At 34.1% G+C, this 15,839-nt stretch overlaps 1 protein-coding gene across 1 annotated transcript; it reads right to left on the bottom strand.

Moving 5' to 3' along the window:
• Positions 1-2,626: 2,626 nt before the first annotated feature.
• Positions 2,627-15,619, bottom strand: LOC128192386 (uncharacterized). Its single transcript, XM_052865013.1, has 2 exons — positions 15,562-15,619; positions 2,627-6,219 (listed from the first exon to the last, which is right to left on the bottom strand). The coding sequence occupies exon 2, from the start codon at positions 6,217-6,219 to the stop codon at positions 3,784-3,786; it is 2,436 nt and encodes an 811-aa protein (XP_052720973.1). The 5' UTR covers positions 15,562-15,619; the 3' UTR covers positions 2,627-3,783.
• Between the last annotated feature and the right edge of the window lie 220 nt (positions 15,620-15,839).

Raw genomic sequence — 15,839 nt, 5'->3', positions numbered from 1 at the left:
AAAAAATCAGAAATAAGCACAGAAATTCTAAATTTTAATCTGCAAATAATAGATCCAAAAAATGTGATACCTGTAGGAGGGAGAATAAAGTATTTCATAAAGAATTGGCAAAGAATAACAAAAGATGCGAAAGTACAGTTTAAGAGGTTTCTTTAGATTGGACAAAATATCCAGTTCAAGAGAAAAATCCCCATCCCCCAGTGTTGAATTCAGAGCAAGAAAAAATTTTGCAAGAAGAAATAACAATTGTACAAAAAGAGGCAATTGTAAAAGTTGCTCCCAATCAAATTCAATTTATTTGTGTTTACAATTCCAAAGAAGGACGGGGGGTATCGGCCCATTATAAACCTGAAACCGTTAAACAGATTCCTTCTATATGAACATCACTCTCCACCGCCCTTGCACATCCTAGAGCAACATAAGTTTTACCTACCAAAAAGTACTTAGGAACCAGCATTCCACCTTAATTTTTTTAATGTATAATTATGTTTTTCTAGCTTCCATTCGGAAAATTAAACATTTTCATAAAAAAGGACAACCTAAATAAAATGTGAAGCTTTCCACGACATTGGTAGTTCTGAATTGACTACATGTCACATAAAAATTCAAACATTGTTGTCTTATGATATTATACAAATATTGATGGGGTTGAGGGAAACATTGATTATATTAGCCCCCGAGGGACGAAATATTGCCCGACGCGAAGAGGAGGGCAATATTTTCGTCACGAGGGGGCTAATATAATCAATGTTGCCCGAAAACACAGTCAACATTTGTTTTGTTATATGAAGAAACAAACTAAAATTTAAGATAGTAATTGAAAACAAATCGCCGTAATTTTCTCAGATCAACAAAGAATTCACGAATTCAATTTTGTGCAAAGTTCATTTCCAAAATATCTTCAGCATCAAAAGGTCACTGGTGACATTCCGCCGACAGTAAGAATTAACATACAGATGTTCTACCTGATTTTACTTCACAGTAATTCGCAAATCCTTATATATCCGTTATGATAGCAAACCGTCGCATTGCGCGTCCGTTGTTTACTTGCCTTGACTGACGTCTATTATGACGTCACCTTGTTTTGGAGTCGCGAATGGTGATTTACGTCATTGTTTACGAATCAACAAATCAGAAGCGATTTTTTTCGATAGAGGGAATGTTCTCTAGATATTATTCCTAGCCAGTCAATATAAAAAAAATATTGACCGGTCAATATTTTTCCGACGAGCTTATAGTACAATTATTGACTATTCGTCTATATAGATTTATATAGTGAGAATATACTACTGAATATAACAATTTGTTATATACCATTTTTGAATAAGTTTTCTCGTTATGTCACAAATGAGATAATTTTATTACTATCCCCTGAAAATTGCTGAATCACACCGGAAACAGTTATATTGCCCTCCCGGAAACAGTTATATTTCACAGGAAATAGTTATATTGCCCTCCCGGAACTGTAATATCACCATCGCGTGCAAGAATTCTGCATATTAATTACGTCGGGTTCGAAATTCAACGAGCCAGTTGCTAAGCAAACGTAAACAGATCCGCGAAAATTAAACATGCTAGGCCAACGTCTGCGATATGTTCATCTAAATTCAGATGAACTCGATAGTTTAATTGATGAAAAAAATTCGGCAAATACGACAAAAGTGATAAACTCAAGCGTTAGTGTTTTAACAATTTTCCTCTGCCTTGTGAATTAAATAATATGTTGATAACCCGAGTTTGATTTGTTTAAAAATGTTATATAACATATATTACATGTCTTCTCGGGCGACAATACCAGAATATTTGTCCCTCGGTGACAGGAAAGCCCTGGAGTGTTATGTCGCCCTCTGCCTTCGGCATCGGGCGACATAACACTCCAGGGCTTTCCTGTCACCTCGGGGCAAATATTCTGGTATGTCGCCCTCGAAGCCATGTAATATATGTATAATATATTATGTTCACATGATTAACCAATTATTTTTTACGATAAAATATTAGACAATTCGTTTAGTGTTTTCATTTTACCATCTTTCTTCTAAATATCTTTTACATATTATAGCATTGAATCATGATTTTTTGAAGTATACACTCTCATAACTGCAGCGGTGTGTGCATACAAAGTGAGTAACGCGCGTTAGCGCGTTATGAAAATTTGTATGCACACACCGCTGCAGTTAGCGCGTTACTCAATTTGTATGCACACACCGCTGCAGTTATGAGAGTGTATACTTTAAAAAATCATGATTATATTTACATTTTTTAACTTCTTGCGTTGTCTGCAAATGTGATTCATACCTTAAAATTCCTATCTTATCCTAAGGGTAAGTTAATAATAATGGAAGAGCCACCGTAACAGCCACAAGCGTGAACTTTGATTTTCGCTTGTGACGTTGCAGTTTACAGCGTACAACGTTTGTGACGTCATAATAAAACTCGACCTTTGACTACTTGTTGCATTTAGAGGCATTTGAACATCACAGAATTTAATGGGAAAACACAGTAGAATGTAAATATAATATTATACCACAGTGACTTCTTATTCACCTTTTAAACACAAAAGTTTACACTTACAGTAAAAAAAATTTATTCCATAGTGGTTATTATACAAATGTTACATTTGACATAGTAAGAATGTTTTTCTTTTTTTACAGTGTATACAGAACTAACAGTAATGAATTTACTCGAGGAGGGATCCGCCTTAACTCGCAATGCAGAAGATGTGGTGGATGGATTCTTTTATTTTTTTTCGTTATTATTTGTAGAACAGTTTCGTTTACTTTAAGATTTTATGATCAAGTGTAAATATTTTGGGATTTAATTTTTACTTAAATAGCTTCACTTTTTAAAAATTATCAATATTAGCGGGGAAAACCCGGCTTCTCGATTGACAAACCTATAAACATTTTGACAGTGCATGTACATGTATATTTAAATCTATAAATTGTAAAATAGACCGATAACTACGTTCTCTCATACTACCTCTTCCACGCTAACACACGCTATTTTAATATTATATAATCATAGCTCTTCATCTAACAATATACATTACATGTTCTCTTAATTTTATACAATTTTTATACAATTAATAAAACGTCAATCTGAAAGCTTGGAATTAAGACATCATGAAATAATACCTATCTCTTATGTTTATATACAATTATGCACATCCACTAAGTATAGCTTTTCTTCTATTTCATACGAAAATTGATTGTTATTCACAATACTGTAGAAACTGACAGGACTAAAATCTACGGGATCCATTTCTGACAGTATTTTGATTGGTCGAAACCTCCAGCAACCTAAGAAAAATCAAAGACTGAACGAAATAATAATAATGACGACTAATAACACGTAACGCGGGTTATATATCTTTTCTGCAATGTCGCTACCTTCATATCCAACATGAATCACAAAAGAAACCATTTTGTTGTTTTAAAAAACATCTATGAACAGAAGTTAACAGTGTATATTCATAAATTGTTTTTATTTGCGTCGCTTTTTTCAAATGTTTAGTTGATATTTGACCAGGTACGATTTTGCTGACGTGTCAATTACAGCAATCCCCAGAGAGCGTCAAAGACATCATGATGCAATCTTTAAATAATGAAACAAGAAATAGCATTGAATATTTGTCCTCATTTACAAAGTGTACAAAAAAGCTTTTGGAGATAATGTACATTCCATTTAATAACATCTTAATGACTTAATTTTCTTAAATATGAACCCGCAGAATATCCCCACAAGGATGCCCGTGGAAGCCAATATCATCGCCTGACCTACCACTTAAAAAAATGAGTTATATGATTTCGATTCACTCATATTACGTTTACGGTAGCTATCGTAGACAGTTAGGCATTCTTCTTTCCTTTCTATAAATTGGATAAATCTTCTTATTTCTTCGACATTTAATACTTTGGAATAAAATGTTTTCCCCTGTTCTACGGTTAGTCGTTCCTTTAATTTACTCTTAAGACGGTCGGGAGTTAATTGTTTGCAATTCAGCCTAAGTGTTGTGGCAATTTCTTCTTTCAAAATTGGGGAACTTAGAATCGCATCCTCCACAGCACCATGTCTCCATATAAATGTGTTTTCTTTAGACTCCAATGACTTTGCCGCTTTCATAGAATCGCTATGAGCCACGAACGAAGAAATATTTTCAAAGATGTATTTTTCCCAGTATTTTTGTTTACCTATCGAAAACTTTGAAATCAATTTTGTTTTCTTTGCTTGATTTTGTTTTGACGATTTTAGTTTTTTACTATGCACAATTGTGTCAAGATCCATTAAACACAAGCATGGTAAATGGATATATTCGCAGAATTCCCGTACCCTTTTGACATTTTTATAACCGTCAACTGAAACAACTTGATAGGTAGTTATATCTTTTTTGAATTCTCCTATCTTTTTCTCTCCTCTTCTTAGCTTATCGCTTTTGTACTCGGTAAAAATACCTTGCACAACTTCTCTGTCAGTTGCTCCTTCTACCAACAAAACTTTGTTTGCGAACAGCACACTTCGGATTATTTCAATGTCGGTCACTTTTGAAAGCTTCGGTGAACTTCTCACTTTTTCAAGACAACAAACTTTGTAATCAGTTATTCTTTTTCTCTGACTTTTTTCCTTGTCATACATTTTTGAAAACTCCAGATAATCCGATATTAATTTTCTTATTTCCAGCATACGAAGAATTTTTTTAAAACTTCGCACTTTTGAGGGCTCCGAACAACTTCCATTTCTTTTAACAGAACAATTATTAAAAAATATTATTTGATTTCTTGTGAACAACAAACTTCGGTGCAGTTTTTCACTGTCAGACATTATTGAAAGCTCCGGACAACTCTTAATTTTTCTAAGAGAAGTGTCAGAATCTGACATGAATTTTCTTATTTCCAACATACATTGAAATTTTTCAAAGCTGTCCACTTTTGAAAGCTCCGGGCAACTCTTAACTTTTTTAAGAGAACAAGTGTTAGATTCTGTACTTTTCATTATATCCAAACAACACCTACTTCTCTTATCAGAACAATTTTTAGCATCTGTTATTTGTTTACTTGTAAACAACGCACTTTGGTGCAATTTTTCATTGTCAGACACTTTTGAAAGTTCCGGGAAACTCTTAATTTTTTTAAGGGGACTAATTTTACAATTCGTTATGATTTTCTTTCGAAAAAAAACGTGCGTATTGTGGATGGTAATATTGTCAATAAAAATGGGACTATGTGTCACAACAATAATTGTTTTGTTATATGCTGCTTTGCACAACACTGTCTTTAACCGTTCAATCATTTGAGGGTGCATTCCTCGATCAGGCTCCTCCAGACAAAGAGTTTTGATGCTCGTGTCCGCCAAGAGCAAACACGTCAGTTTTGCTTCTATTATTCCTTCAGATGTCTTTAACAAATGAAATTTTAATTCGTCTTTTTGAACATATATATGTCCATTGTTTTGTGTAAAGGTAAATACGTCGGGATATGTTATGAATTCAAAAATTTCTTTCTCATACTCTTCGTCAAATTGCTTTGTCCTTAACAATGTTGATATAACTTCAGCCCTTTCACAAGCCTCTATATAGTTGCGTTCATTTTGTATTCTTTCACTTTTGGACCATTGTGCAATTCCAATTCCTCTCAGGGGAAAAGTAGCTATAAATTGGTTTTCGATATCTTTCCAGCTTGGTTTATATTGAGAAAAATTAGTCATTTTTTTTGTCTTTATCATTTTGAGAAGATAGTTAATGTTTTCATCAGTTTGGCTTGTTTCACCTGTTTTTTTTCCTAAGAGTTTCCTAAATACTTTCTTTTCCGTGTCGCCCAGAACATCAGTGTAGAAATGAGCACTGTTGTTGGACGACTTAAAACGAAAAAAGGTTTCATTTTCCTTGTCATTTACCTTGTCGTAAATGAAAAATTTATACACCGTTGGCGAATGATAATGATTCGGGTAGGGCTCAGCGATGATTCCAGAAATAATTTCATCATCAAACTTACAGAATGCATATGCAACTGAATCTTCAAGACAAAGGCTTGTTTTTGACAAATTTATCTCGTCAGTCATGCACCGTCGTATTAATTCTATGATGGTACTTTTCCCACAGAAATTAGCTCCTACGAAAACATTTAGAGAATTACAGCCATCGCTCTCTTTTTTGTTTGCATCTAAATGAATGACAGTCTCGTCTTTGAAATGGACAAAATTTTTCAAAGTAATTGTTTTTAGCATCTGAAAAAATAAATAAGTGAGCATTCTTTAAAATCGAACAGAATCTTTGCTACGAAGAAATGAACTATTTGTCAAAATTAATGATTTGTGGACAGACCATGTGACAAAATTATAGCTAACATGAAAACACCTTATTTAAGACAAATGGATCGTCATTGAAATGGAAGTTGACTTCGCCAAATGTAATGTAAAATGTACTTTACTCACTGAAAGAATCCCCTACTTTACTGGTAGGAAATAACATACATTGCACGTTATTCATCAGAATTAATTTTCTGGGGGGGGGGGGGGGGGATAAATATATGGAAATTAAGAATTTAAGTGGACATCTCAAAGGGTCTTGTTTCAGTTGAATAGAATAAATGAACAGAATGAAAAGCATTTAAAAGACAGTGTTCTGATCTTAACTTATCAAATGAATATTAAATTTAAGATCAATGCACAATCATTCTTTATTCAACAAGCACTGTATGGGTGTAGCTAAAGACAATTCAAGCAAAGGAGGATACAGAACCAGGAGAGGGATACTACACAGAAGTTTATTTGATCCTAACATTTATCAAAGAAATATGATTCAAGGACACTGCTAGATACCCATTACGTACATGCAATTTATTGGTCTGAGTAATATTTTGCCAGGGTAAGAGAAATCTTGATTCATAATTGGATTTCAAAAAGACCTGCTTTATAGCATCGAAAAGGAAAGGAAATATATAGTTCAGACAATTGTAAAATTGACCTTTCACATAGAAATTGCTGCTGTATGGTCATTACATGCCATTTTTTTATAACACTCTTGTTAAAGTATGAGCCAGATTGGGGTAAGGGTATAGAATCTACGGTCCAGACAAAGGTTTTTGTGTTTGAAGTGTTCTAAGATCTTTTTCCTAGACCTTGAATTTTGGTTCAAGGTCAATTAACACCCATTACCCAAAAGGCACTGTTTTTGGTAAATCATTAGCCATATAAGGGCTTTAGGTACCCTTTTTAAGAGTAATCTTTGTTCAGAACACTTGATATTATTGTTAATTTATAACTAATGATATCATACATTGAATGATACTGTGTTGTTTATGTGCAATGTATAGAGGGTCCAAATAAACATTGACAAATGATATGAACTAACAGCTACTACTGTTTTTTCCGATAATTACATTTCTTTTAGAAAGCGAGGGACAGTTTTAGATTTTAAAAAATCAATGTCATTTGTGTGAAATTAAGATTTGCTGTATTTGATGGTTTGTGTGAGTTCCTAAAATTCAAAATATGAGTTAATGATAACAATAAGTTAGAATAATGAATACTATTTAATTTGGTAAACATAATACATGTATAAGTTTACGGTCATTTTTATAAGACTGGTTTTCGCTTTTTTGTTACCTTGTCATTACCTCCTAAACAATGAATTCTCTAAAAGTCAGATATTGCCCCCATATATAAATCCATGTTGAGACTTAGCTTTGGATTAATTATAACAATTCAAACCCAATTAGTGTCTAGCATTTCTTTCTAGTTTTTTTAGTTTTGTTTTACTAACGTCTCTGTATGAAAAAATATCTATCTTACTGTTTGGATAACGTTAGTAAGTGCCATAATAAATTATGAAATGTCGTTTTCAGTGCCGTAATGACCAATATTTAAATGATTTATCCTAATGAAACATTGTTTAGAAGGCGTTTTAAACAAAGAAATAAAACCGTTGCAGCTAATTTACATTTTTACAGGAAGTATGAAATAAATGTTGGTATATAAAAATGTATACGAGGTATTTCGTTTAAAAAAGTTATTAGGTACCACTCGTAATTTCAAAATAGATTCAAATCAATGATTTGTTTAGATTTTCCCGAAATTTGATTAAATTAGGATTTTTTTTTAAAATTTGACAAGAATTGTCAGGGCATACAATTCTTTTAAGGCTGTTAAAGAAATTGAACGGTCAACAAATTAAGCCCCTTTCACAATTGGCGCACGACCAGAAGCGACTGAATATTGGTGCGACCAATAAAATTAGATATGAATCGTAAACTTTCGCCGAAATAATCGCATTTGAAAAAATATCGTACGAAATTGGCACGAACTAAGCGAGCGTTGTGCGATATATCTTGCGTCGGTGTGTTCCCGTTTTGCACACATTTGATAATTGGGTATAGAACAATAGGTGTGAATTGTGTTTTGATAGCAATTATAGTCTGCTTTCGGTCAAAGATTTTACCTGGATTTTTACCTGTGTTTTATTAGTGCCTTAACGATAAAACAAGAGGAATACAGATATTTTGTTGTGTTTTAGGTCTAATAACTATCACCATTTATTTTTTTTCGTTGGACACAATAATGATATATTTAAAAAGTCTGATAAAAAATTAATGATTAGATTCGATGAATTGACTTTTACATTTTTGTCCATTTACCTTAAGTATAAAACCAAATGAATTATGAAAAATTGCTGGACCAAAGCCAATTGGAAGCTGATTCAATGGATAATTATATGATGAAGGGGAAAACTACACTGTACATAGACAGTCATATGGGGTACCCCGCATGCGCGGATCTAGAGGGGGGGGGGGGTCGGGGGGGTCCCGACTCCCCCTGGAAAATGAAAATTTATTAAATTTACATAGTAAAATTATCGCGAAAATATGCCTCGGACCCCCCCTGGCAAACACAATTATCCTTCGGACCCCCCCCCCCCCTGGAAAAATTTTCTGGATCCGCGCATGCCCCGTGTCTCTTTTTACTATTGAGTTGCAAATTATGTAAAACGCATGTTTATAATATTATTGATTGTTTGGTATCAACAGAAAGAATATTATGAAAGAAAACAGATCTTGAAGTAGTGACCTTGACAGTAGTTCTTATGACATCACTGCATTAGCATATGGCGGGTCACTTTCTAGTTTTTCAAATCAGAGGTTAAATACATAAAAAATCTGACAAAAATAATATTGTAATATTGATGCGATATACCTCAAACTGAAAAAAGGTTGAAAATGCATGAATTAGGTCTGAATTTGATCGGTTTTGTGAAATAATCTTTATAGTTTTTGAAGCATGCATATAAAATTGCCTATTTATCATCATACAGTTTGTCTTTTTATTCGATTATTCAAGATATAACACAACATAAATGAAAAATATTTAGCAGCGTTTTCACTAGACACATTTCTTCCATTTATGTCAGCAAAAGCAATAATTAAATATTAACATATGATATTTTCTCTTCAAACTTTTAGCATGTATATGTACTTTCTATAGGCAGTAAGTTAAACAAAGGCGCTACATATTCAACATTTTTGCAATAATCTTTCTTGTTTAAAAAAAATAATGAAATTGTTCATGACCAAAGTGATGTTTTAAATCAAATTCATGAATATGGATGTCAATTATTATGTAAATGTGCTTTTATGCAAGTTATTTTGTAACATAAAATACATATTAATTTCAATTGCGAGTAGATATGTTTTGTTTATTTTATTGTCAATTGCCCTCGCAGGAATTGTGATATAGACTATAGCAATTAAGCAATTAACTCACATGGTAAAATTCCCGTTTCGCACACATTTTTTCGATACCTAATTTTCAAATGTGTGCAAAACGGGAACAAACCCTTGCGTCTATATGCGACTGTTATACAATGAAAGCGACTGTTGAAAGATAATGCGATAGGATCGTGCAAGAAACCAGGTGATCGGACGATTGAACGTGCGCCAATGCGATTGGACGTGCAATTATGCGTTCCATGGTACGAATGCTCGTCCAAGTCAGAGGGGGTATACATGTATATATCGCCGATTTCCGACGCTCTTCAGTAGACATAGTTGAAAGAGAGAAAATATGCCGCCCAAAAAGAAATAGAGATGCAGCAGCATTTATTATTATAGCTCAATATGATTATTCTATTATATTTGATTGGTCTAGAAAGTCACGTGGCAGGGCGATTTCATAGGAATGAAGAAGCCGATATGAGCATATGATGTAGACAAGTATGATAAAATCAAAAATATTTAATCATTATGATTATCTATACATGTGTATATCACAAAACCAACTTAACTATCTATGATTCGAAATTATGAAAGAAAAGTGAGGCAGTAACAGAGGAAATCAAACAATCACGACGTTATTGCAATCAAAAAGTCAAACAGTTTTTAGAAATCAAAGTAATCAATCTATTCCCCCGAGAAAAACAAATTTCCCTCGGGCGATGCCCTCGTATATGATTTTTCTTGGAGAAATTGATCTTCATTTTTCCCTCACCATCATGCAATAAATGTACATTGTTGAATTGTGGTCTGAAACAGAGATCATTATACAGGGTATATATACTAGTGGCAAAGCATGACATATTACTGATAAGTCGTGCAATGATAGTAAATCCTTGCAAGATAACATGAGACATGTTGAGCAACAGTCTCATGGTCGCACAATACGCGCATAAACAACTACGATTCATCTTACGACCTTTAAAACTTGTGCATCACTCTTGCGAGAACATAAAACGTTGTAAAACGTTCGTACTAATGTTCGTGCGTTGCACTGCAATGATTTGGATCGCATTCAGTCGCGTCTGAATAGTGTGCATGTCCACTTTTTTGAAGAGACTCGATGCGAGCACTAAAACGCAACGAATGCGAGAGCTCGTGCAACGTATGCGAGCTCGTTCAACGTATGAGAGAGCTCGTGCGAATCTAAAAAAAATCCTATTGCAAAGTGTTGTAAAGTGCTCATGCGCCAATTGTGAAAGGGGCTTTACCAATTTCAGAAATGATTTTATTTTGCTAGATATAATGTATAAATGCTCTTTTAATGTCAACATTTCCTATTTATTTAAACAGAGATTTTCTTCTGAAAGAAATTAATATAATATACTGAACAAAAAAAGAAAGGTATATATGTAAGTGTACAATTTTGTTTTACTTTCGTTCGACCAAAATTTTTGACAATAAATGTCCTATATAACAGAGTTAAACTACATTCTATTGTGATGAAAAAATCCTGATTATTCAACCGTAAAGCCCTTTAACTGACGGTGAGTACAATGGGTAGAAACACGTGCTACACACAGTTTGACCACGTGTATCCACAAAATTCTTTGCAAAGAAAATCTTTGCTTGTCTGTCAAAAAAAAATCAAAATTTAGTTCATTAAATGCGATTTTTGTAAAACCCCGATTGTCTAAAGAAAACCGTGAACGCTGCGTTGGGATGCTCCAAGCAGGCATGTCCCAAAACGCTGTAGCAGCCACAGTCGGAACGTCTCAGAAGACGATCAACCTTCTTTGGAGACGTTTCCAGACCACTGGATCTACCGATGACAGGCCCCGCAGTGAAAGACCTAGAGTAACCACCCCTAGGGAGGACCGTCAAATCCGGTTGCTTCATCTGAGAAACAGATTTTTAACGGCGGTAGATTCAGCTTAAAATGCTTTAGGGAGGAGGATTAGCTCTCAGACTGAAGCGTTGCGGTTTGAAAGCCCTTAGACCGTACAGAGCTGACAGATCGACACAAGACCTTCCGACGGAACTAGGCGCGGCACCATTTGCGCCTTTGGATGGAAGACTGGTCCAGAGTTTTCTTTAGTGACGAGTCTTGTTTTTGTTTAAAGTTAGCCGATGGAAGAACCCGTGTCTGGAGGAGACGTGGAGAGCGTTTTGCTGGTTGCTGTCTGACAGAAGTAGACAGATTTGGTGGTGGTAGTGTAATGGTTTGGGGAGCAATGTGTGGTGGAAACCGAACAAGACGAAAGAAAGTAGTGAACGGTACCTTAACATCCCAAAGATATAGAGATGAAATTCTCTCCCCCGTTGTACTGCCATATCTGCGCAGCAATGGCCCTGGTCTAATATTCCAATAGGAGAACGCAACAGCTCACACGGCTCGAACAACAAGAGAATTCCTAAACCAGAACAACGTTGACATGCTAGACTGGCCCTTAAAATCTCCGGATCTCTCACCAATCGAACACGTTTGGGACGAGCTAGGTAGGAAAGTAAGGATGCGCAGACCCCAGCCTCAGAATCTCTTGCAACTGGCAACAGCACTAGAGGAGGAATTGAATAATATCCCGGGGCATGTAATTCAACGATCTGTATCCTCCATGTGTGGAAGGTGTGTCGCAGTATAGAATGCAGGTGGTTGCCACACACGGTACTGACTTGTGAAATTCCATTCTGACCCCAGGGTAGATCAGAAGAGTGTTTTAAGCCCGTGTGTTTCTAAAAGTGACTCTTTACAAAAGAATATTGTCAAACATTGGTGCCTTGTTATCTTAACCAAACACTGTTCTGATCCTTTGATTTTAAATAAATTTACAACAAATTATTTATGCTATACCTTTCTTTTTTTGTTCAGTATATAAATATGGCACAGCCATTCAACCCTTTTCAAAATGACTTTCTGCAAACGTTCAACATTTTTGAAAAGTCAAAACTGGCACATGTAAAATAGCTAACTGATTATTAAATTCTTAAATCGGGTTTGTAATGCCACACCAGAAAGCAACAAAATTTGATTTGTCTATCCGAATGAGAACATGTTATTTTTGGATCGGACTGTTTTCAAATTATATCACAATACGTGTGTCTTTCTGTAAAGTTTAAGACAAATGCACTCAGTCCAGCATTCAACACTTTTAAATTCAATTGGGAACATTATTAACAGAGTTAAAAAGTAAAAAAAACCAAACAAAATAGAATACATTATGCTTTAGAAGTCACAGTGTAGGAACGGAAGTGTACAGTTTTGGGTAGCGCTGTTCGTATAAGCGAGGAAACAAATTAAACACGTAGCTCTGCGTACAGTCGAAGACAGTGTCATTGTCATATTAATAAAATGAATTAATCAATGGATGTAAAAAAGCTCTTAGAACAATATACAACGTAACAATAATAAACAACATTAAAACTGTAAACAAAAACATGACATAAGATTTGTTTTCAAAACATGGAATTGTGAACGCTGTATCTGACGCTGTATCTGACAAATGACGCTCACATTTTGGTTGACTAGTGAAAATGCAAAAGTTTCCCGGTCAATTAAGCCATATTTCAGTGAAAAAATGATGTACAACCTTTTTTTTTATACAAAACAAACGTCATAAAAAGTGTATCGCGTTATTTCGCCTTATATTAAAATTTGCCCCCGACGTGGAAGCGTGTTTTACGACTTTGACATCGCGTTCAATAGAAGACATAATGTTTTGGCAAATCAAAAATAAACCTGTGTATTATTATTTCAGAAGTTTGTTTTGTGTACAATTGATGCATAACATGCGGGTAAAATAAACCCAAACATTCGGGGGACGAAACCAAACGGTTCCCTTTTCTAAACATTGTCAAGAAGCATTTCGTTGGTTTGTTTTTGTGTGCCCCTAAAGAAATCATTTTTGTTAACTTTGAATATTTCTAGTTTTGAAAAGAGACCGATTTTGCTGGTGTAAATAGGTGAGAGTCTATAACTTTCTTAGATAATTAGTTTGTATGGCAAATTATTTGATACTGTAATAGCAAAAAAGAGTCGGACCAGCTTTAAAAACGGTAAAATAAATTTTGACCAAAATCGTGACCTCGATAACAGCTATATGTGTAAACTTCTATGTTCTTTAGCATGTCATTACAAACTCTTTATTATCAAAAAAGCATTGTCTTAAAAAGTAAAAGATGAATAGTTTAAATTCAATAGTTTAAAGATAGATTAACTGTGATGAAAGTTCAAACCTAGCACGTTTGTATGTTGGGCTAATTGTGCTAAAATTATTCTTGAGCATTTTTTAATTATCAACTCGGTAATTCCGGAATTGTAACACTTTTGCCCATTTGTACGGCTATACCATCACATGAGAAGAATATGTAATAAAGAATCATCTTTGTGCCTATAGTTCTTTTGGCAACCGCAGGCCTTGCGCCGTGTTTACTTAGATATATTTTTCGTTTTCAATTTATTTTATTGGTTCGAAATAGTAAACCCATGTTTCATCACCAGTAACACTATTTGCATCTAGGATAAGTATATGTTTTGTAATTGCTTAGCGGTTTTTACTGGTAGCCGTTTAAGATCATCTGTCAATCCCTCGGACAGAGATATTGCGTACTTTAAAAATACGCTTCAAATGAAATGCGTCCTTAATAGCGATATGCCAGCAGCTCTGGTAATACCACAAATTGTGTATATGTCGTCACTTTCAATTATTTTCCTGACTTTTGAAACATTTGCTACGCCTGATACAGTCATAGATTTAGCTACATCTTTTACGAACTCTGTGCCAGTCAGAAAGAAATTGGGCGCACAAGATTGTAAGTTTGCAGGAATCATCGACACGAATCATTTGGGATTTAAATGTCTATAACTTTAAAATGCTATGATTGTACAAGTTTGAACAAAAATTGATTACTCAAACTATATTATATTGAGAGTTGAAGTACATGTCTATTCCGGTGCTATTAAAATTCACAAGCTTTCTAAAAAGGACAATGAGGCGTAAATCGGTAAATAGTTATATTGGTATAAATGTTAATGCATACATATGTTTTAATTCACTTATATTGTATATCAAAATAAACTAGTAATAAGAACAGAAAGTAGTCTTCATACGACAGAAATCAATAACGACTAATCAAAATTTACCGGTATTCTATAATTCAACATAATGTTATATCAACATACATTAAAAAAAGGATTTGAACCCAAAAACACTGCGTGGTTCTATTCACTTATACAGAACGAAACCAGTGAGCCATGCCAGACATTACAATGTGTGGTATAGAGTAGTGATTGAAACAACATTGTCTTATTTCTGAACTTTGTATTATATTCTCCAAAAATATTTATTAATTAGACATCCCTGGGTCTCATCTCCATGTTTTTTAAAAGGCGACATTTTTAATGTTGAAATATGTCATCTTTACACGTTTCAAATTTGTGAAGAGAAGACCCAGAGACAACAAAATCATTTAAAAACAGCTGTAAATATGTAGGATTTTGCATTAATTCCGCCATGTTGCTATATTTAGACCCATATTATGATAAAACCTTTTGTGTCCAACAGAAATCAAATAACTATTATGATTCGAAAACTGTTCAAAATTAATCTATGAAATTTTCACTCTCCTTATGCGCCTAGATTCCTGCCGAACCTACATCTGAAGCGCCCACTTTTTTATTACTTAACCTACGAACTGTCTCATAAATTACACCGCACCAATAAACTCCCCACCAATTCAGTAAATTTGTGTTGTCGAATAACCGAGTTTTGTGCAAATACTTAAGTATTTAAATAAGCTTAAATTTCTTTAATATCCTCAACCCGTTTTCCAGCCAATTTTTCATCAGTGGTAAGCTTTTACTTACTTCGAAAAATGAAATCTTCGATTTGTCATCTGCACTAAAAGTCGACAATCATCCTTTGAAGCTGATTGAAAATAGTAAAATTAAGAAGGACATCAAGAAAAGAAGGAAGTTAATTTTTTAAAAATGTTTCCTTATAGGCATAGTCAAGGAAACAATATTTAACAGTTAAATATAAAACAAATGAATTGAAAACCAATTTAATCTACGGTTTATATTCAATATCTTCCCCTACGATAGCAAATTAAAGGTTAAAGAAGCAAAACGAGATGTATCGTACC

This window comes from Crassostrea angulata, chromosome 7 (genome assembly GCF_025612915.1).
Source record: "Crassostrea angulata isolate pt1a10 chromosome 7, ASM2561291v2, whole genome shotgun sequence".
Lineage (NCBI taxonomy): Eukaryota > Metazoa > Mollusca > Bivalvia > Ostreida > Ostreidae > Magallana > Magallana angulata.
This window is presented reverse-complemented; position numbering and strand designations above follow the sequence as displayed.